General features: G+C 39.5%; 2 protein-coding genes across 4 annotated transcripts in view; one reads left to right on the forward strand and one right to left on the reverse strand.

The window, feature by feature from the left end:
- The window catches only part of sun1.S (Sad1 and UNC84 domain containing 1 S homeolog), a 40672-nt gene extending 33876 nt beyond the window's left edge, over window positions 1-6796 (reverse strand). The window contains exon 1 of one of the 3 annotated variants that reach the window (XM_018239152.2): window positions 6741-6796. Coding sequence is in view for 1 of the 3 variants with exons in the window: in XM_018239155.2 (XP_018094644.1) it covers window positions 6669-6727 (59 nt within the window). In the remaining 2 variants the exon portion in view is untranslated. Of the gene's footprint in view, window positions 1-6668 lie in introns of all 3 variants that reach the window. The other 2 variants (XM_018239155.2, XM_018239153.2) reach the window with 2 other exon arrangements.
- Window positions 6797-8044: 1248 nt separating this feature from the next.
- On the forward strand, window positions 8045-22140 carry XB5721655.S (uncharacterized XB5721655 S homeolog). Its single transcript, XM_018239161.2, has 5 exons — window positions 8045-8351; window positions 15046-15081; window positions 15159-15305; window positions 16765-16883; window positions 21717-22140. The coding sequence occupies exons 1-5, from the start codon at window positions 8267-8269 to the stop codon at window positions 21840-21842; spliced, it is 513 nt and encodes a 170-aa protein (XP_018094650.1). The 5' UTR covers window positions 8045-8266; the 3' UTR covers window positions 21843-22140.
- Window positions 22141-23337: the final 1197 nt, after the last annotated feature.

Raw genomic sequence — 23337 nt, forward strand, 5'->3', positions numbered from 1 at the left:
GCTGACAACATTGTCCATAGAAAGATATTAAATATCATCTCTTTATCTTTTGGGCAGGATGTGCTTTTTTTTTTTGTTTATTTTCTTGTACAGGTATGGAACCGGTTATCCAGAATGCTCAGGACCTGGGGTTTTCAAGCTAACAGATTTTTCCATAATTTGGATCTTCATACCTTAAAGGAGAACTAAATGCTAAAGTTAAAAAAAACCTACCCCCCTACCCTACATAGACCCCCTCCCTCCTCCCCACAGCCTAAAGCTGGCCATAGATGTGCAGATTTTCCTTCATATCAGACGAACGATCGTTCGGTGACATCTCCTGACCTGCCACTAACCATTCAGATCAAAGAAAGTAGTAAAAGAACAGATCAGATAAAAGCTCTCTCACTAGGGTTGCCACCTTTTGCAAAAAAAATTTCCGGCTGGTGGGGGGCGGGTACAAAAGGGGCGTGGCATGCCGTCAAAGGGGGCAGGGTTGTGCCGCAAATGGGCGTGTCCACAGCACGGCCAGGACAAAAACCGAAGGACAAGCTAAGTTTACAGGGGATTGGGGGCGGGCCGAAGGGTCTTTTTAAGGGTATTACAAATTTACCGGCAGCTACATTGCCGGTAAATTTGTAATATATATCGGTACCGGCCTTGGCAGGTGTTTTACCGACTAGGCCGGTAAAATACCAGACGGATGGCAACCCTATCTCTCACTGATATCGTCAGATCGGCAATACATACTGAGATATTGTCGGTAGCCAACAGAAATTTTCTAACCTGTCGGATCGACCAATCACCATGGCACGAAAAATGTCGGGACACTCCACACATGGCCCGAAAATCATACAAAATGGATATTTGTACAATCAAATCTTTGCGTCTATGGCCAGCTTAAGTGTTACCCCGGGCAAATGCCCCCAAGTCTTTAATTACCCCTCTGCGGCATCTTCAGCCGCTTCGTAAGTAAAGACTTAGGGGCATTTGTCCGAGGTAACAATTAGGCTGGAGGGAGGGGGTGTCAATGTAGGGTATGTGGGTAGGGGATTTTTTTTAACTATAGGGTTGAATTCTCCTTTAAAGGGGTTGCTTACCTTAGAGAACTTTTAGTATGATTGTAGAGAGATATTCTAAGACAATTTGAAATTGGTTTTCATGTTTTATTATTTAAAGTTTTTGAGTAAAGCTTTTTATTCAGCAGCTCTCCCATTTGCAGTTTGTGGTAATCTGGTTGCTAGGGTTCAAATTCCCCTAGCAGCCATGCACTGATATGAACAAAAGACTGGAATATGAAAGGATATGAAAGGACCTGAATAGAAAGAGGAGTAATTAAAAAGTAGCAATAACAATAGAGTATTTGCTTTTTAGATGGGGTCATCGACGCCCATTTCAAAGCGTCAGAAGAAAAAGACAAATAACTATAAAAAATAATGAAGACCAATTTAAAAGTTGCTTAGAATTGGGCATTCCCCTAAAAGTTACCTTAAAGGTGAAACACCCCTTTAAATCTACTAGAAAATCATGTAAACATTACATAAACACAAAAGATTGATTCCAATAAGGATTAATTATATTTTGGTTTGGATCAAGTACAAGCTACTGTTTTATTATTAGAGAAAAAAAAGGAAATTGTTTTTAAAAATTTGGATTATTTTATTATAATGGAGTCTATGGGAGACAGTCTTTCCATAATTCGGAGCTTTCTGGATAACGGATACCATTTCTGCATGTATACAGCCGCATATTATACAATGCTACAGAATATTTTGGAGTTTTATTAATACATGTTACTAGAAATACAGGAATGGGACATTGTTATCCAGAATGCTCATAAACTGGGGCCCTTCGGGTAAGCAACAAACCTGTTTGGCAATGCATCCCAAAGGACATCAAAACATTGCATGCTAGCCAATCACTTTTATTCCTAGCCATATAGGCTAAGATTTAGCCATGCAGATTGGCCAATTTTGAACAATGATTATGTGGGAACAAGTGGCAAGTTGGGGGGGGCAATACTGCCTTTAGTAATACACACTTATAAACCTGAATAAAACTGTGATAAGCATCAAACTAAATGGTTACAAATATGATTTCAAAGTTTTGAAGGGGAACATGTCTTTATAAAGGTAACTAAATACACGTTTCAGGCACAGCGCTACTTTGTATGCATTCACCCCTATGTATTAATTTAAGCAGTTTAATTGTACACCTTGCACTACACATCTGCCACAATGAAGCATTGAATGGAATATCAACACTGTGCATAGGTTAAAGAGAAAACAAACTCCCCTTTTCTCATTCAGTTGGGTTTATGTTAAAAAAGGTGCATAAACACTATATGAACTGCCAGAAATATTTTGTTTTAAAGGGGTTGTTCATCTTCAAACAACTAGATGGATCACCAGAAATAACGACTTTTTCAAATGACTTTCTATTTTCTATGTGTGACCTTTTTTCTAATATTGAAGCGTAAAGTGTCATTTTTCACATTTTGAAGCAGCCCTGGGAGGGCTGCTTCAGAAATTGATACATTTAGTTGATATATTTCTTATCTTTGTCCCTGCCGAGCAGAATCTCTGGGTTTCATTACAGGCAGCTGTTAGAATTGATACAATAGTTACTAATACTCCAGAGATGCTGCTGAGAAATGTATCAACTAAATGTTGCAAAATTGTAACAGTTTAGAGTCTGCACCTGAATTACTGAGCTGCCAGACTCAAACACCAAACACGAACATTCAACTTTAAAGGAGACATATTGTGTAAAAAATACGACTGTACCAGTGCATTATACTCATTTAGATATAGATGAATTGTGAATAAAAAGTAGTGCTGATTTATTGAATATTTCTGAAAAACCCCTAATAATCCTTCTCTTCTCCCTGAATTCCTAGGCTGTGCAGGGGCTCTAAGCTCACTGCACTGTAGAACAGGAACCAATCAGCAGCTAGCAGGACCTGACAGGGAACTGAAGCCTATCTGTGCTTGTGTGACTTCAGGGCTGTGATTGGCTGTCCCCCTCCTACTGTGCTTCTGGCATGGGACTGTTAGGACACGCCCGCCCCTCTTTTGAAACACAGACAGGGACCAGAGAACATCTATAGGGAGCTCCAATAAAGAGGCTATTTTTAAAAATAATTTTTAGAGGAACAATCTAAAAACAATGGAAGTGAAAAAAGTGTTTTGAAGGTGAACAACCCCTTTAACAGAAATATCTGATTCAACAGATGGGGGGGATTGACTTTGGTCATTGATGAAGATTCCCAATGTTTCCTATGTCAGTACGTGGATATAGCAAACCTCATACAGAGTGTGAGACTTAAGGCACTGCGCAAATGTTAAGACTTACTTATAGGTATACTGCTCATACAGCAAGCTCACTGCTGATCACTGTGAGCCTAAGGGGGTAAAGGAAGTGTCCCCTGAAAAAACACATATATTGCATTCATAAGCGTTTTCAGCAGCTATGTGGGTTTTTGTCAGATCCAAACACAACCATCTGTTCCATTGGTCTCTCAACACACGCTGCGCGCAAGAAAACGCAGCATGCTGTCTCTTAACAATTGCAATAACATTAATAAATAACTTTAAAACCACCATTTTCAGTTATTGTAAATAGGAAACCTGCTTAAAGGGATACTGTCATGGGAAAAAGCATTTTTTTCAAAATGAATCAGTTAATAGTGCTGCTCCAGCAGAATTCTGCACTGAAATCCATTTCTCAAAAGAGTAAACAGATTTTTTTATATTCAATTTTGAAATCTGACATGGGGCTAGACATATTGTCAATTTCCCAGCTGCCCCAAGTCATGTGACTTGTGCTCTGATAAACTTCAATCACTCTTTACTGCTGTACTGCAAGTTGGAGTGATATCACCCCCTCCTTTCCCCCCCCCCCAGTTAGCCAAACAAAAGAACAATGGGAAGGTAACCAGATAACAGCTCCCTAACACAAGATAACAGCTGCCTGGTAGATCTAAGAACAGCACTCAATAGTAAAAACCCATGTCTCATTGAGAAGGAAAAACAGCAGCCTGCCAGAAAGCATTTCTCTCCTAAAGTGCAGGCACAAGTCACATGTCCAGGGGCAGCTGGGAAATTGACAAAATGTCTAGCCCCATGTCAGATTTCAAAATTGAATACAAAAAAAATCTGTTTTCTGCTGAAGCAGCGCTATTAACTGATTCATTTTGAAAAAAAAAATTTTTCCCATGACAGTATCCCTTTAAGCTGGCCATAGACGCAAAGATCCGATCTTACAATCGGACTTTCCCATCTCCCGATCAAAGTACAAAAGAACAGATCAGACGATGTTCTGCCCCTGGCAGCAATTAGACGAAAGTTATGTCCGACCAAAGCTAGTGACAGCCTCCCTCTGAAAATCGATCGGCAAAACAAGCAGAGATATTACCCGCAGCCGACAGAAATCTTTTATCCTGTCTGATCGACCAAACAAACGATATCCGCCGAACGAAAAATGTCGGGACTCTCCACACACGGTCCGAAAATCGTACGAATCCTCGATTGTATGATCAGATTTTGCGTCTATGGCCAGCTTAAGAAGTACATATTCTCTCTACCGATTCTCATTATTTGGGTGGCATTCCCTTTTAACGTTTCAAGCCACAGTATAATTAAGGGGGAAGTTCTAGGAATGTAAATGCTTTTATAGTAACTTCAAGTATTATACTTATAAAGTATTTATATTCTGCTGTACAGTGCCGAAAAATTTAAAGGGTTGTTTAACTGCAGTGTATAATCTGTTGGCACTTGCTAAATAAATAACGATTCTTGTCCTGATGGAACGGCACATCTTTATATTGCCACTTGCATGTTTTGAGACAAAGTAGGGGGATCATCTGTTTGCTGACCACTGAATTCAGACAAAAGGAAAAGCCTGGGGGTATTAAGTTCATTCATACTAGCCTAGACCACCATTTACAAACATACCATTGCACTAGAAAATAACCGATCAGACAATCTAAAAAAAAAAACAAAAAAAAAAAAAAAATCTTAGAATGAACTATGATTTTGACAGGTGATCTGGCTTTCTTCATTACAAGCCTGAGATCTCACGCCAACAGCCACACACATGCATGTACTGCTGATAAGCACCAAGTACCATCCAGGAGAAAGCAGCGATGGAACCAGCAGTCTCTAAAAAAAAATTCTGCAGGTCAGGTCATGTTTTATAATACAGCACAAAGCAAGTCTGATTGCAGTAGCACTGACTAGTGTAAAGGTGGCCATACACACTCATTTTACGAAACAATGGTAACGAGAAAGATCGTAATTGGAACGTGTGTAGTAAAGGAAGCATATAGAAAACTAATTTTGTATCAATAATACAGTGTTGGTTTTACTTGGGACTGAAAAGATTTACCATCTTCAAAAATGCCCCCTTTATTGGACCCCGTAAAATCAATTTTCTGTGTGGGGTGGTTGTGTCCTAACAACACCAACCAAAAGCACAGTAGCAGGGGGAAACAGCCAATCACAGCCCTGCAGTCAGACAAGCAAACAGGTTCAGTTCCCTATCAGGTCAGCCTAGCTGCTGATTGGCTCATATCCTACAGTGCAGTGTGCCTCTGGCTCCCCTGCACAGCCTGGGAAAGGAGGCAGAAGAAAGTGAAAGAGATGGGCGGAATTAGTAGGGTTTTTGCAGACATTTTCAATAAATCAGCCTAAAAAACTACTTTAAAGGGGTTGTTCATCTTTGAGATAACTTTTAGTATGATGTAGAGAGTGATATTGAGTTAATTTGGCATTTGTTTTAATTTTTTATTATTGAAGGTTTTTGAGTTTAGCTTTTTATTCAGCAGCTCTTCAATTTGCATTTTAAGCAATCTGGTAACTAGGGTCCAAATGACACTAGCAACCATGCATTGATTTGAATAAGACAGTCTGAATAGAAGGATCAGTAATAAAAAGTAACAATACATTTGTAGCCTTAAAGAGAATTTGTTTTTTAGAAGGGGACAGCTACGCCCATTTGAACGCTGCAAAGAATTAAAAAAAAAAAAAAAGAAAACTAACCGAAAAGTTGCTTAGAATTGCCTGTTCTAGAACATAATAAAAGTTAACTTTAAGGTGAACCACCCACCCTTTTAACAATTGGCCTCCCTTATTTATTTTATAGATTTTGAATGATTTGCCTTTTCTTTTGATTCTTTCCAGCTTTCAAATAGGGGTCACTGACCCCATCTAATAAAAAGGCTACAAATGTATTGTTATTGCTACATTTTTTAGTATTCATCTTTTTCATTCAGGCCCTCTCCTATTCATATTCCAGTCTCTCATTCAAATCAATACATGGTTGCTAGGGTAATTTTGAACCTAGCAACCAAATTGCTGAAATTGCAAGAACAGCTGAATAAAAATATAAATGACTCAAAAACTACAAATAATAAAAAAAATTTAATCCAATTGCAACTTCTATATGATGCCAAGTGTTAACGCAAAGGTGAACAAGCCCTTTAAACTATACTGGGCGACCACCATTTAAATGTCAGGGGGCCGTCCTGAGTTTTTTGCTAAATGGCAACTCCCAGAATCCCTTGTCGATATGATGGTTCAGCAGCATCATAATTCCACCATTAGATCATAAGATACAATGCCCGTGGAATACTCTCAGATCTCGAGCGCCAAGAAAGCCTCAAAAGCCACTCACTGAACCTCCCTCACCTGCGCCACAATATGGCAACCAAAGCAAGTAGACACGAAACCACACCTGGAGCCGGCATGGCTTTCACCTACCCAGCGCATGCGTAAAACGACGTCACTACGTAGGAGGAGCTTCCAAGGCAAATCGACCCTCGGGGGTTGCTCTTTATATTGAAGTTAGGCGCCAAGTGCCGGAAGCTCTGAGGTGTTTTTACTGACAAAGCTTCCGGTATCTTGTGGGATTCTGGAAGTTGTCGTTGAATACCGCTCGGTGTCGTTTAATGAAAAGTTAATTGTTTTTATTCAGATGTGCAGAATGTGGATTAAACATATATAATAAAAACGGCGCAGCTTTATAGTTTATAAAAATAAAAAAAACACATGGAACAGTTGCTTTGATGGTGTTATTGTGTGGGGCAGTAAAAGTCAAAATGGTGTTGAGTGAAAAGATACATTTGGATCATATGAATTATTATTACATGTACAGTGTGTTGGTGACCAGCCCGGGATCTCAGCATATACATGGTTTTACAATAGGGAAGAGAGGGTGCCTTGTGGCAGTTTGATGGGAAACTGTCAGTTATATGTGCTATATATATCTGGAATAGTTAGCCTGCATCCTTTAAGCCAGGTCCGGACTGAGAATTAAAATAGGCCCTGGCATTTCAGGTACACAGAGGCCCAAACATTCCACACAGAGGCCCAAACAGCCCCCACCAGCCATAAACTGTAGTCACGCAGACATACTGATGCTATGATGCAGGTGTCAAATACCTATTTTTGAATACCTATTTTTTCATGCCTTGCAGCCTACGTCACTGTGCTTTCTTAAAGAGATGTGAGTGAATTCTGTGAATAAGTATACATGTCCAAAGGCATCAGTTAATATGAAAGCAACTGCAAGTGCAGCGGGCTAAAGTGGACGCAACATTGTACTTTTGTGTATATGTGGGGAGCTCCAATGTGCCCACCTAGCCTGCTCTGATGAGCTGTATGCAAGTTTACATGTAGTGACATAAGGGGACCCCAGAATTACTGCCAGACAAATGTGGCATTAGACCTGGCACGCTACTGATCTGGCAAGTCATATGAAGAAGGCGTTATTATATAAATATATAATAATATATAATTTACAGAATAATTATAACTTGCGCCTGATTTGTGTAAACGAACAGATTAATCAGTGTAAGCAACTGTGGTGGATGCAACTATTTGCCCACTGGAAGGGTAGTATATTGTTGGTTCGCTGAACCCTCCAACCTATGATAAACAAGCCTATATGTGTTTTCTTTCTTAAACAAACTTCTAAATGCTAACTGATTAACTGATAAACCTGTATGACAAACCAGTTCTAAATGTGAGCGTTCCTCATTCCATACACTGTGAGCAAGCGGTGTGTTGTTTCTAAGCCTCGCAAGCGGAACTGTTGCACAGTTACCATGGTGAATTCACATTAGCACTAAGGTGGAGTTCTGTTAGTAGTTTTTGCAGGAGACCTTTAAGAGTGGATGGATCAGTTTTAGTCTTTTCAACGACTAGAAGTTGTCGCTGCCACTTGGAAATTTTCTTTTTTTTACTTTTTTTAAAATTCTAGAATATAATTTTTTTTTTACGGAACAATGAAGGGTGCATTATTGGCAGTCCTATGGAGCTTTATCTGTTCAGCCTGGGCAGAGGTTGAGCTTCCACCTGGAGTTGATCGCAGTAAGTGACACTTTTCTTTCTATGTAAAGCCAATAGTAAAAAAAATGGAGGGGGCTGGTTATTTGAGTCTTTGGGCAAAAATTGCCATGGGCTGAATTTTGAAATTCCCACACAATGCCCAGACAAGCTCTAAACTATACCAAGAATTTACTGTTAACTAGTATTAATTACTACTTGAAAGGAGGCTGCAAGATCATTGAAACTGCTGTTGTGGAGGGATGGTATGCATCTGCCTATAAATTATGTCACTGTGTTCATTTGGCCAACCAGGTTTTTTTAAAGAGATGATCATGTCAAAGAATGATTTTAGTATGATGTAGACAATGGCATGCTAAGATGATTTTCATTGTATAGGTTTTTGAATGATTTCCATTTAAATCTGCAGCTCTGTGATTAGCATATGGGCTATTATCTAGTAGCACCCAGTCATCTGTTTGAATGTTAGAATGAAATGTGACATGAGAGGAGGGCTGAATAAAAAGATAAGCAATAAAAATGTGGGCTCACAATTTATCTGCTTTCTGGCATACCTTAGTCAATGCTAGCATCAGGCGGTTTTTCAATTAAAGTAAATGACAGGCTCCCGACCACGTTTGGGTCCTTTTCTGCCAACTGAAAAATGGTGACGAAGAATACACTTCATGTGTTGTGGGTTTTAAGAAGAATACAAAGAAGATAGCCACATATGGTGTCTGACTTACTATTATCCATCCATTATTAAGCATTTTTTCCATTAAGAAATAGGGAATGACCTTGAATTAGGCTAAATGGTTAGAAGCAAGAGGGCCCACTGACACCTGGGTCCATCGGGAGTTTTCCTGGTATCCCAGTAGGCTAGTTTGACACTGGCTCCAGAATTAAGCTGGCCATAGATGTAAAGATTTTTAAAAGATCTTTTCCAAACTTGTCTTGAAATCAGGGGCGCTCCACCAATGAGGCGAGTTGATCCACTCGCCTCAGGCGGCAGCACCCCCCCTGGTTACCAGGGGCGGCAAAAATGCCACTCCTGGTAACCAAGAGCCGAATTTCTGGTTTTCAACACAGAAATTTGGCTAGTGCAGAGAGCGCAATTGCACTCTCTGCACTAGCGTCATGCAGCACCTCGACCCCCTCCTGCACAGAAAATGTCAGCACCATGAGGAGGGGTCGGGGCGGCAACGGAAGGCCGCCTCAGGCGGCATAAAGGCGCGGATCGTTTAAAATGTACGATTTGTCCATCAACTAAAAAGACCATTTCAAGCGATGTTGTCTAGTTGAAGCCAGGAAAACTGAGGGTAGCTGCCTGCTTGGCCCTGCAAACAATTGGGCAATAGATAGATTTCACTGTGACCAATGAAAATTTTCTAACCTGGCCGATTAATTTTCTGACTGTTGTCGGATGAAAAATCGTTAGATGCAGGATCGCTCGATTCCCACTAACCACACGATAATTTGACGGACTGGTTGGATTGCACTAAAATCGGTTGTTCATCAAAGAGAAATCTTTGCGTCTATGGGGACCTTAGGGTAAAAACATTTGTGTGTATTTCTGGGAGTGAAATCCTACCCATATGCAATGAGACAGATCAGGGTTGCCATCAGTAATAATGTGGCTCCATACTACTAAGTTTGAAGGGCCCTTCCCCCAGTGGGGCCCAGCTAATAGCCCACTAGTAATCTGGGCCCCCTGGGTGGTGGAATTTTGTAAAACGTGAATGTTCATACAAAGGGAAGATGTGGAAAGGGGGGCAATGAGTGGTCATGGCCTAGGGGCGCACTGTGAATAATCTGGGCCTGGATGGGGGCCCTGCCCCCTGGATTTAACAGAATGGAATAGCGGGAGCTACTATTGGGTGGTGACTATGGGGTTTCTCTGCCGGCAATGATCCACCACGTCTGGCATCACCCTTAATGTGCTTTCTGGCAACCAGGTAGCTTTTCAAGTTTTAGATTAAGGAGTCAAAATAAAAAGGCAAACCATTTAAAAGAAATAAGGAACAATTTCATCACAATGTTGCAAACAATTTAAGTTTTTTTCTTAAAGGAAATTAAGCTCACATAGGAATTTAGAATGGGGGCATTTGTTCCATTCCTGATTAAACTTAAATAACAATTCCAGGCTATGTAATGAAATTAACTAAACAAGTACAACTTGTACCTGTTGCAAAACTATTTCTTCACCTCCCCCATCTCCAGCAGATACAGATTTACAAGTAGAAGATTACAGGAGGTTGTACACAAGATAGGGATTTGGGAATTAGGACAAACATTCTCAGATTTCATGGTTAAAATAGTACTGCCTCGTAAATAGAAATCTCTTATATTCACACAAAGGTATTCATGAATATGACCCATGTTAAAATTTTTTTGTCAAACATGGTCAAGGTGTGCCGACTAGGCGACTACAAAGGAATAACTTGTTTCTTTCTTGTACACACCTCATTGAGACAGCAAGAATTATACACACATTTACTTAGCGCGAGTGAAGGAATAGAATATAGAATATATTTTTTTGGCTACTTCGACCATCGGATTGGCTACTTCGACCTTCGACCACGACTTTGAATTGAACGATTCAAACTAAAAATCGTTCGACCATTCGATAGTCGAAGTACTGTCTCTTTAAAAAAAACTTCGACCACCTACTTCGCCACCTAAAACCTACCGAACCTCAATGTTAACCTATGGGGAAGGTCCCCATAGGCTTTCTAGCCAATTTGTGATCGAAGGAAAATCATTCGATCGAGGGATTAAAATTCTTCGAATCGTTCGATTCAAAGGATTTAATTGTTCGATCGAACGATTATTCCTTTGATCGTTCAATCGAACGAATTGCGCTAAATCCTTCGACTTCGATGTAGAAGGATTTAACTTTGACAGTCGAATATCGAGGGTTAATTAACCCTCGATAATCGACCTTAAGTAAATGTGCCCCTTAAAGGAAAACTATACCCCCCAAACTATACCCCCAAACTATACCCCCCAAATCTCTATTAAAAGATACTGAGTAAAACAGCTCATGTGTAAAACCCTGCTTCATGTAAATGAACCATTATCATAATAATATACTTTTTTAGTAGTATGTGCCATTGGGTAATCATAAATAGAAAATTGCCATTTTAAAAAATAAGGGCCGTCCCCTGAGATCGTAAGATTCACTGTGCACACATACAGACCACATGTAAGGTCACATGAGCCAATTAACAGACAGAGTTCAGCCTTTTGCTTCCTCACTTCTTCCTGTTACAGTAAGGGGCACATTTACAAAGCTCGAGTGAAGGATTCGAATTAAAAAAACTTCGAATTTCGAAGTGTTTTTTGGGCTACTTCGACCATCGAATGGGCTACTTCGACCTTAGACTACGACTTCGACTACGAATCGAACGATTCGAACTAAAAATCGTTCGACTATTCGACCATTCGATAGTCGAAGTACTGTCTCTTTAAGAAAAACTTCGACCCCCTAGTTCTGCAGCTAAAAGCTACCGAACTCAATGTTAGCCTATGGGGAAGGTCCCCATAGGCTTGCCTGAGTTTTTTTGATCGAAGGATATTCCTTCGATCGTTGGATTAAAATCCTTCGAATCGTTCGATTTAATTTAATCGTTCGATCGAACGAATAATCCTTCGATCGTTCGATCGTAGGATTTGCGCTAAATCGTTTGACTTCGATATTCGAAGTCGAACGATTTTAGTTCCTAGTCGAATATCGAGGGTTAATTAACCCTCGATATTCGACTCTTGATGAATCGGCCCCTTAGTGTTGTAGTATTTCTGGTCAGGTGATCTCTGAGGCAGCACAGATAGAGTCACGAAATGGTGGTTCAAGGCAAGAGATGTAAAAGGGCAAGATTTATGTAAATATATATTCCAGTTTGGTAAGATTCTTTAATATGTCATTCAATTTGATATAAACTATCTGTTGCTTAAGTATTCATTTTGGGGGTATAGTTTTCCTTTAACCTTATATGTAAATTACCAGTAGGATCAGTTAGTTGAGTATCTGTTCCCTCTTAAAGGAAAACTATACCCTGAACAATGTAGGTCTCTATAAATATAATATAATTTTTTGTAGTATGTGCGATTGAGTAATTCTAAATAGGAAATTGCCATTTTAATAAATAAATAATTATAAATAAATATTTTGGCGTGCACGTACCAGCACATTATCTCCCTCTCAGACTTGTTTCCTCAACCTAACAATCCTGTTATTAATTTATTTGGTTAAAAGAGAAGGAAAGGCAAAATCACTTACCTGATATCCTGGACCAATGCTACTGTCAGCAGAAAATGCCCCCATCCCGGGCCTCTTTCAGCGAGCACCACCTGAGGCTGATGCATGCACAGAAGAGTTAAATACAGTAAACAGCTTTTTTTTTTGGCCCAGTCTGACCCTGCCTTCAAGTATATTTTTGTTATGAGTTCTACAGGCTTTCGGTTGTGCAGTGTGTCCCATCACCTGGCATGATATGTGGTCAATGGTCCCATTCATCCCTGCTGGTCTGTACCAGGGTGGATGGAGAAGGAATCTGGAAAAGAACAGGTGTCAACCTATTTCTTTCTGTGCCATCCTTCAAATCAGTTTTGGCATGCACAATCCAGCCCATTATCTCCTTCTGCAGTAGCTGAAATCTGTCAGCAAGACTGCACTTTAAAATGTGGTGAAAACACAAGATGGCACGTACAGAGGGTATAAAGTGTATTAAATGCAATGCTCTTTAAATGATTTGTTGAGCTCACTGTTAAGTTGCTCATACATTCTTCCACACAGATGAATTTCAGCTAATGAAATCAATATTTCAGACAGATTTACTGGGCATACATGAAAGGTTGCTAGAAACATTACCCATTAGACTATAGAGAGACGTTCATTTTTAATTTTCCCTGTGGATTTGTCTAATGGAAATATTTTCTATAAAAACTGATGTATGTCAGCCCTAAACGGGCTTCATTCCTCCTAATACTCACTGGCCATCTACTGTTATACCCATGCTTATCTTGCCCTCTTTTTTGTCAGCTTATCAGTATGACCTTGTCTGCATAATAACAAGCATGTTATTGGCCATGCTATAGGTCTGGAGTGAGCTTTTGGGCCAGTTAATGCTCATGCTCATAATGATCCTCATTGGCCATGCCCTGTATGACCACCCCTCCCTTTTGTCATCTTCTTAGGATAACCTTGTATTTGTCATCTAATAAGCTTTCATGTCAATTAATGGTCATGTAAAGTCATCACTTCTCACTCCGAAGCCGCATCCTGATTGGGGTTGCCACCTGGCCCGTATTTTACCCGCCTGGCTGGTAATAATGATGGCTGATCCCAATGTTATTAATATGGGAAAAAGATAAATATATAGGAAGCCTGGTATTTTATCCATTAAAGGTGGCAACCCTTATCCTGATGGATGTGTATTTGAGGAACAACCTCTACTACATATATAGTTGCAGCCATAATCTTGGCTTTTGATGCAAAGACAGAGAATTCTGGAAAAAGACATAATGGACAGTAGTAAGGAAATGCATCTACATAACTAAAACCAGTGACTCATCCCCATGGACTGTCCAAGATAGCAGATTACAACAGGAAGTGGTCAAAAATGTTTCCAGCTGTTTATAATGAAAACACGGTCTTGTTTCAAGCCATAAGTTGCCAATGGGGGATGTTAAAGAGGACAGCATTTCAAAAAGTTTTCCTCCTCGTGTAGCAAATTATGATAAATACAGCCTAATTTTAATTTGGCCTTAAAGTGAACACATTTATTAGAGCCCTCCCCCCATGGTAGGGTTTCCATCTGGCCTGTATTATACCAACCTGGCCGGTAAAAATGATGGCTGATCTCACTGTTATTAATGGGGAAAAAAGATAAATATATAGAAAGGCCGGTATATCTTTCAAGAAAAGGTGGCAACCCTACCCACCACTGATCCACAATAGTCGATGCCTGTATTACAATTTTAGTGGTAGACAAGTCCTAATAGTCATTTCCCAAAAAACAGTAGAATATGGGTAGCCAATCACTGCTCTACACATAAAAAAAAAGTTATTTTACAATCTCAAAAGGCCCAAACAGCCACACACAGCCAAAAATATAGTATGTTGTACTGGTTTATGGTAACAAACTAAGAGTCTGCACCTGGTGTCATCTTACATTATTAAATAATGAGTGCTGCTGGCTTTCATGAACGCAGCTATGGAAAATCTGCATAAAGCAGGTGCTGGGAAGGCTTTTAGTGTGTTTACCTCTAACACACTACCTTCTAGTGGAAGACTCACATTTATATTATTTCTTCCAAAGTAAATAACCTTGCACTCATCATCTGCAAATTAAGCTGCCCATACATGCGCCAAGTCGGCAGCTTATTGGCCCATGTGTGGGGCTTCCCCGATAGATATCTGTCCGAAAGTCGGCCAGATGTCAATCGGGCAGGGTTAAAAATCCGGCTGGATCAAGGCCGCATCTGTTCGTTGATGTGGTCCCGCCATCCGAACGCCCATATTGGCTACATTATGATCCGATCGTTGGGCCCACGATCAGATCAGCCTGATGTCGCCTACCTCAATGTGGGCATATGGGGAGAGATCTGCTTGTTGGGCAAAATCGGCAAACGAGCGGATCTCTACGCGTATGGCCACCTTAAATCAAATCACTCTACTATTCATAAACATTTAATTTGTGATAGATTCCAATCATGTTTCCACTTTTTTTCTTCCCAGGAATGTATTGTGAAAGCTGCTTAGCAACAGTCCGAGGTAAGCTTTATCCTCCTTTCATGTACAGCCATTTGCTCTTTAGCACACCTCTCAATCTTGAATTCTGTGTCTTTCAGAACTGAAAAAATCTCTAAACACTCCCACTGGTGAGACTAGTGGGACAAAGATCAAAGCGCAGGCCACAAAGGTGTGTAATGCTCTAACGTTTGAGAAGGAGAATTTCTCGTCTGACAAAGCTCAAATTGCCTGTAATCATTTACTTGGTAAGTGTACAAAATAAAAGCAAGGACCATTTTTTTCATAGCTAGCAACTAACTATAATAGATAGCCAAGATAAGACAATCCTATATAGGACATTAATTTATTTTAAAGTAGGGATGCACCGAATCCTCACCAAGGATTCGGCCGAATTCTCGAATCCTTGGTGAATACTGAACCGAATCCGAATTTGCATATGCAAATTATGTTCAGGAAAGAAAAAAGTCGAAAAAATTCTTCTTTTGTGACGAAAAGTCAGGTGATTTCCCTACCCACCCCTAATTTAAATATGCAAATTAGGATTCGGATTGGCCAGGCACAAGGATTCGGCCAAATCCGAATCCTGCTGAAAAAGGGCGAATCCTGAACCGAATTCTGAATTCGAGGCATCCCTATTTTAAAGTGTATGCTGTTTTTAAATGTAAGTATGGGCTCTCTTATCTGGAAACCCTGTTATCCAGAATGCTCAGAATCACTGAAAGGCTGATCCCATATTTATCCAAATAATTCAAATTTTAAAAAATGATTTCCTTTTTTCTCTGCAATAATGAAACAGTACATTGTACTTGATCTACACTTTGTGGGTTATTTACTAAGCTCTGAATACCCAAAATTCCCCGAAATCCGAAAAATTCGTGATTTTTTGTGTTATAATAAGCTTTTAAAAAAATCACGAATTTTTGGGAATTTATTAAACCCCGAGGGCTAAAAAGCCCGAATATAAAAACACGGCATCTCAAACCTGTCGAGTTTCCATAAAAGTCAATGGGAACAGTCCCATTGATTTTTGGTTTTGTCAGGGGTTTCGGGAAATTTAGGAGCTTTCCGGTGAACACTCAGAAAAATTCGAGTTTTCCGGGAAAATTCACTAAAAGATTGTGATAATCTGAGCTTTTCCCGCAAAGGTAATTTTCGGGAAAACGTAACAATAAATAAGCATTAAAAACAAGAACGGGTTGGATCGGAGTTTGTAGCAGCCGATATTGAGATAAATTCGGACCTTGATAAATAACCCCCTAAAATATAATTAATCCTTATTGGAAGCAAAACCAGCCTATTGGGTTTATTTAATGTTTATATGATTTTCTAGTAGAATAAGGTTTGATGATCGAAATTACAGAAAGATCCATTATCCTGAAAACGCCAGGTCCTGTACCTGAATGTCAAAAACACTAATGGAATTCACTAGGTCCAAACTGGGATTCAAATAGGCCCCGGCATTTCAAGTACACAAAGGCCCTAACAGCCTTCCCCTCAGGCCCAATAAATATTGACTGCCTGCGAAATCTTATAGCAGTCCCTCTGACTTTTGGCAGAAGCCACGGATTGCTAATCTGGGCCTGGAACCACCTATAAGAGTAATGTATCACAATTTTTTAAGAAGAAGCAGAAATTGTGAGTAGAAGAGCAAATGGTGGAGTGTGTGTTTGCATCTGTAAAATTATTTTTGTGCTCCTGCCATAGATACATACGGAGAGAATTTCGAAGATGCCTTACTAACAGAGAAAGAAGACACCATGGAGGCTACTATATGCTACATTTATACAAAGGCTTGCACTGGAGTCAAGAGAGAGACCTTTAAGGTACATATCACCTTATTCTTCAACTTCATTAATGTGTTACTATCTCAGTACTGACCCACCAATGATCAAGTGAAACACAACCCTGGTTAAAATACATACGTTGTAAGAATGCACTTGTTGGTAATATACTTATTTAAAAATCCAAGTGGAGTAAGGCCCGATTTTCAAGTAAAGCAGTAGCTCAAGTCTTGATGAATTAAAAAGACTTTATGAGAACATGCATAAGCCTAACACGTTTCGTGCCTGTGTGGGCACTTACTCATAGGCATGAAACACGTTAGGCTTATGCATGTCCTAATAAAGGGGCAGATTCACTAATGAGCGAATTTTCGCCAGCGTCAGCTTCGCACCCATCGCACCACTACGCCAGGCACAAATGCGCTATGCATACATTAATTCACTAAAATGCAAAGCTTCGTCCTGGGCGTTGAACGCTGGCGGCTTTTCGCTAGCGTTATTTCGCTAGCTGTGCGAGCATTTCATAATGAAGATGCGCTAGCGTTCATTTGTGCCTAGCGAAACTTCGCTAGTGATCTTGCGCTTAGGTAAATTTGCATAGGGTAGGAAATTTAAAGTTGTATGGACGTCTTGATTATAAATGTTGCTGCAAATGGTTTAAGTAACCGGTTTACATTATAAATGTCCAGGGAACCTTAATAAAGACAAGAGAATTAATATAATGCCCTACACCTGAGCCCACTGTGAAATTAGTGTTCCATATGTTATAAAATGTCTGGAGAAAACCACTTACCCCAAAAAGTAAGTTAGGACTTTTGCAGGCGATTGCACTTAAGAAAAGGAAAAGTCGCCAGTGTTTTTTGAACTTTGATGCATTTTTGGCAGAATAGAATAACAGAATAAGATGTAGCTTCTTTTTAGCACTTCACCTGGTCTAAAGTGGCAAAGTCAACTCTGGCGAAAGAGCTACCGTTCAGTAAAATCCACGTTTTAGTGAATTTGTGGAGTGACCTCCGTTTGCCAGAGCGACAAGTCGCCTGGCGATAGAGTGCGAATGACCGCTAGCGATGGTCTGTTTTGCTAGCGAATTGGCACCTGTGCCTGTTAGTGAATTGGCAATGTCCCTGCGGGTGCTCACGCTAGCGAATTGTCACTAGCGCTGCCCACTTCACTCCTTAGTAAATCTAAAGTCTTTTTGAGCAACTGCTTTACTTGGAAACTTGCCTCACTCCACTTGAAATTTTGCATACTGAAAACATTGATTGGCAACCCTTGAATTGTCCTGGTGGGAAACCATTTCATCAATTTTACTATTATTTTGTTTTTGGACAGAGCCATACACCATTATTTGTATGTTTATTTGTAATATAATACACAAAAGCCATAAATATCTTGTAAATTATATCCTTATAAACGGTGAGTTCTGATGTCATCAGTTATAAACGGTGAGTTCTGATGTCATTTCGGTCACATGACTCACTGAAATTTGTGTATTATAATAAATAAAGTACCCCCAGTTGCAAAATATGAGGATATTAGAAGTTACCTCGGAGTTCCATGACCTGTATAAAAACACTCGGCCTTCGGCCTCGTGTTTTTATATGGTCATGAAACTCCTCGGTAACTTATAATATCCTTATATTTTACAAGAGGGGGTACTTTATTCACTATATATTTATTTACCTCTTCTCCTCCACAACCTCAAACTGCATATCCATTTTTCCTTTCTCACTGAGGTTAATATACCAAGGGGCAAATTCACTAACTGGCGAAAATTCGCCAGCGCTGGCTTTGCGCACATCGCAACACTTCACCAGGCGTAAATCCGCCTGGACAACGCTAATTCACGAAGATCCGAAGTTGCGCACAGGGTAACGAACGCTGGCGAAATTATGGTCAGCAGTTCGAAGTTACGCTAGCGCCGGCTAATTAGCATACGGTGTAAAGTACAATGGGCGAATATCCTGCAGCAAATACATTACTATTACAAAATTATATAAAGTTGTTATAATGCCCTACACATGTGCCCACAGTATAGTTTAGGTGCCATATGTTATCAAATGTAGGGGGGAAGGAGGGTACCCCCAAAAAAATTACTATCTTCTTCAATGTATCACCCTTTAAATAGTAAAAATGCCAGCGTACTTTGTGACTTAGAAATTTCTTTTTTGAGGAACTCCTATCTATTCTATTGTACTTCACCTGGTCTGAGGTGGCGAAGGCAAGTCTGGCGATAGAGGTAATGGTCAGTAAAATCAAAAACCCTGTTTTCCTATGATGCATTGTCGTTGCAGCGGCACATTGGATAGCATTGCTACCTTGTTGTGTTGGGATCCTGAGTTCAGTTCCAGCCAAGACACTGTCAGCAAGTGTTTGTATATTCTTCATGGCAATAACTAGGTTTCATTCCAGACTCTAGAACTATAAAGGCAGGTTAGGTGGCTCTTGATAAAGACTAGACTAGAGAGTGAATATGATCACTCCAACATTGGGGCAGGGGCTGATGTAAATGGTGTCTAATCTCTGTACAGTGCTGTAGAATATGTTGGGCCAGTATGAAAGAAAGATAAAACAAATAATTCTGCACAACTGCATCAGTGCAGAGATGTACTGTAGGGACACAGAACAAATGAAGCCAGACGGCTACAGTGAGCAAGGGATCGGTTTATTATAATGAGCCATATTTAGCACGGGATACTGGAGCGCATCTTCACTCAAAAGAATAAAAATATACATTTCTAGTACACTGCATGGCTGATTCTTTTAATAATCATTGCACAAGCAATAACTATGTTCTACTGATACTGCAAGTCCTATTAGATATAACTGGCCCAAACAATCACACATATAATCCCTGGTTCAAATGTTTTTTTATAGCTTATTACTAAACTCAATACACATTAATAGCCAACATTCCTCTATCTCATACTTATAGGCATATTTATGAAGGGTCGAGTTTCGAATTGAAAAAACGTCGAAATTCGAATTTAAAAAGACCAATCAAAAATTTTTTTGCTGGAATAGGTCCGTTTTCGATCGAATAGCTCCATATTCAACCGAATTAGAATCGTTCGAATCGAAGCAATAGCTAATTTGATTCGGGTTTTCCCAAAAAAAAACTGTGATCTTTTTTAAAGTCCACCAATTGACTCCAAATAGGTTCTAGGAGGTCCCCCATAGGCTAAAACAGCAATTTGGCAGGTTTAAAATGGCGAATAGTCAAAGCCGAATTTTTAAAGAGACAGTACATGATAAATTTCGATATCTGATATTCAAATTTTTTATTTTTTTTCAAATTCGAATCGAATTTGGACTATTCTCTAGTCGAAGTACACAAAAAAATAGCTTGAAATTCTAATTTTTTTTCATTTGAAATTTCAGTTAGTGAACCTTTAACATCATACCTCTGCTGGCTGCTAGGGTATTGATGCATGAGAATGTTCAGGGTTTCACTTATGCCTGTACTGATATCAGGGTCAGTTCCATTGGCTCATTAGGCTTATCTGATCAATTCTATCAAAATTCCAGCCAAGAAGGAATCCCCTTTAATATTTACCTTCCAGTAACATAATAAGTTAGGTTGAAAAAAGACACACGTCCATCAAGTTCAAACTTTTAACTCAATTTTAACCTAACTGCCAGTTGATCCAGTCTATTTAAGGGATTGTTCACCTTTAAATTAACACTAAGGGGCCCATTTACTAAGTTCGAGTGAAAGAATAGAATAAAAAAAACTTTGAATTTCGAATGTTTTTTTTGGCTACTTTGACCATCGAATGGAACTAAAAATCGTTCGACTATTTCACCATTCGATAGTCGAAGTACTGTCTTTTTAAAAAAAAACTTCGACCCCCTAGTTCGCCACCTAAAACCCACCAAAGTCAATGTTAGCCTATGGGGAAGGTCCCCATAGGCTTTCTAAGTATTTTTTGGTCGAAGAAAAATCATTCGATCGATGGATTAAAATCCTTCGACTTCGATATTCGAAGTCAAAGGATTTCCATTCGGCAGTCAAATATCGAAGGTTAATTAAACCTCGATGTTCGATCACAAGTAAATTTGCCCCTTAGTATGATATAGACAGTAGTATTCAGGGACAATTTTGCAATTGGTTTTCATGTTTTATTATTTGTGGTTTTTGCCTTATTTCGATTTTTATTCAGCAGCTCTCCAGTTTCAACAATCTGGTAAATGGTCCAAATTACCCTAGCGACCATGCATCAATTTTAATAAGAGACTGGAATATGAATAGGTGAGGGACTGAATAGAAAGATGATAAATAAAAAGTAGCAATAACAATACATTACAGAGCCTTACAGAGCATTTTTTATTTTAGATGGGGTCAGTAACCCCTAAAAGTTGTAAAGAGCCAGAATTAGAAGGCAAATAATTCCAAAACTATAAAAAATAAAGGGAAAAAATGAAGACGCATTGAAACATTGCTTAGAATTAGCCATTTTATTCTATTCAAACTCTGGGCTTTACTTATCCACATCTAACTACATATGGTTTTCTTGTGGTCATATAATGTGTAGACTAAAACCTCCATATCCTACTGGCGAATCCACTTCTAGATGAGAGATGTCTAAGGCTAATATGTGCAGTTGGGACCTGTTATCCAGAATGGTCTGGACCTGGGATTCCAGATAACGGATCTTTCTGTAATTTGGATCTTCATACTTAGAAAATCATGTAAACATTAAATAAACCCAATAGGCTGGTTTTGCTTCCAATAAGGATTAATTATATCTTAGTTGGGATCAAGTACAAGCTACTGTTTTATTATTACAGAGATACGGGAAATCATTTGAAAATGTGATTATAATGGAGTCTATGGGAATGTGTCATCATGATCTCCTTATATGTTTTGAACAGGCGCAGCACTTCGATGATGGGGCCGTTGAGGACCTTCTCCAGAAACACGCAAACCGTGTGCGTCGCAGCAAGCCAGTTGTGCCTGAAGGAATCCCAGGTTCCCAAGACAGAAAAGAAGAGCTGTGAATCACAGAACTGTTTTATGGCCAGTGTAGCCGTCTCAGACTGTGCCTCATCCTCCTGCCTTTCTGTAATATGTCTGAAACAGCCTGTGTATATGTGTTTACATTTGCCTATACTACCGGAGTTAACCCACTCCACTGTTCAATGGATAATATGAACAGGCAGCAAGGCTACAATGGTCGAATATTCCAAATAATTGGGACGAACACGGCTGATCGACAAGTAAAACTGGCAACAGAAAGTGGCAGTCGTGGTTTTATCATTAACCCAATACAATCATCAAATAAAACTTTTTTTTGGGTTTGTTTGTTCCCAGCCCCCTGTGTCATGTCGAGTGAATCCACATAGCATGGAATAAGTGAACTACAGGTATGGGACCTGTTATCCAGAATGCTCGGGACCTGGGGATTCCAGATAACAGATCTTTCCATCCTTTGGATCTTCGTAATTAAAAAATCTTCTGCTAGAAAATCATTTAAACATTAAATAAACCCAACAGACTGGTTTGCTTCCAATAAGGATTAATTATATCTTGGTTGGGATCAAGTACAAGCTACTGTTTTATTATTATAGGTATTATTATAGGTATGACAGCCATTCAAAGCTGATATAGGAGAAAAGACAGGTTACACAGCAGATAACAAAAAGCTCTGTAAGCAAATGGCAGTTAGGCAGGTTAAAAAAAAAAAGAAAGTCAAAAGGTTGAACTTGATGGACGTGTGTCTTTTTTCAACCTAACTTGCTATGTTACTATGTATACTATGTGATTCTTTAGACCTGATCTATCTACTGTGTATCCTGTGCTTGAATGGCTTCCCCATGGCTACACAGCAGCTTGTTTATATAAACTATAGTAGTATTACAGAAGAAAACACATCAGTTTTACCATTGCGCGACAACACTACATTATATCATCATTCCTTTGAAACACTTTCATTTTTTGGTGTTACTGTTCCTTTAAGGGTTAGGCCACACTGGGCGTTTTGGGGAGATTTGGTCATCTGGCGACTAATCACGTTGTCTTTGCGGCGACCAATCTCCCCAAACGCCTTCCCTCACTCTGCACCTGCTAAAATGAAAAAAAACGCCAGCGCTAATCACACGCGATGGTTCTTTTCCCAAAGTCGCCCACGTGTGATTAGAAAAGTTGTATGCTTTTTTGGATTCCAATTCAGTTTGGCCAGGCACTTGGATTCACCTGAATCCGAATCCTGCATTAAAAGGCCTAATCTTGGCTGAATCCTGAACAGAATCCTGGATTCCGTGCATCTCTTATATTCATTTGTATTTCTGCGCTACTGAATGCATCCATTTTTGTTTAACAATATCTAGACAAGTATTCTTAGTTGTAAAATTCAAAAGCAAGTTCCTAACAGTTTTTAGAAATGTCAGGACCAGCATTGAAACTCTGGCGCAGTGGAAAGGTGTTGTGATGAATTACACTTCTCCATCTAGCAGTTTGATAGAAGTGTCTGGGTTTGGCAGATTCCAGGAGAAC

Source organism: Xenopus laevis, chromosome 9_10S, assembly GCF_017654675.1.
Source record: "Xenopus laevis strain J_2021 chromosome 9_10S, Xenopus_laevis_v10.1, whole genome shotgun sequence".
NCBI lineage: Eukaryota > Metazoa > Chordata > Amphibia > Anura > Pipidae > Xenopus > Xenopus laevis.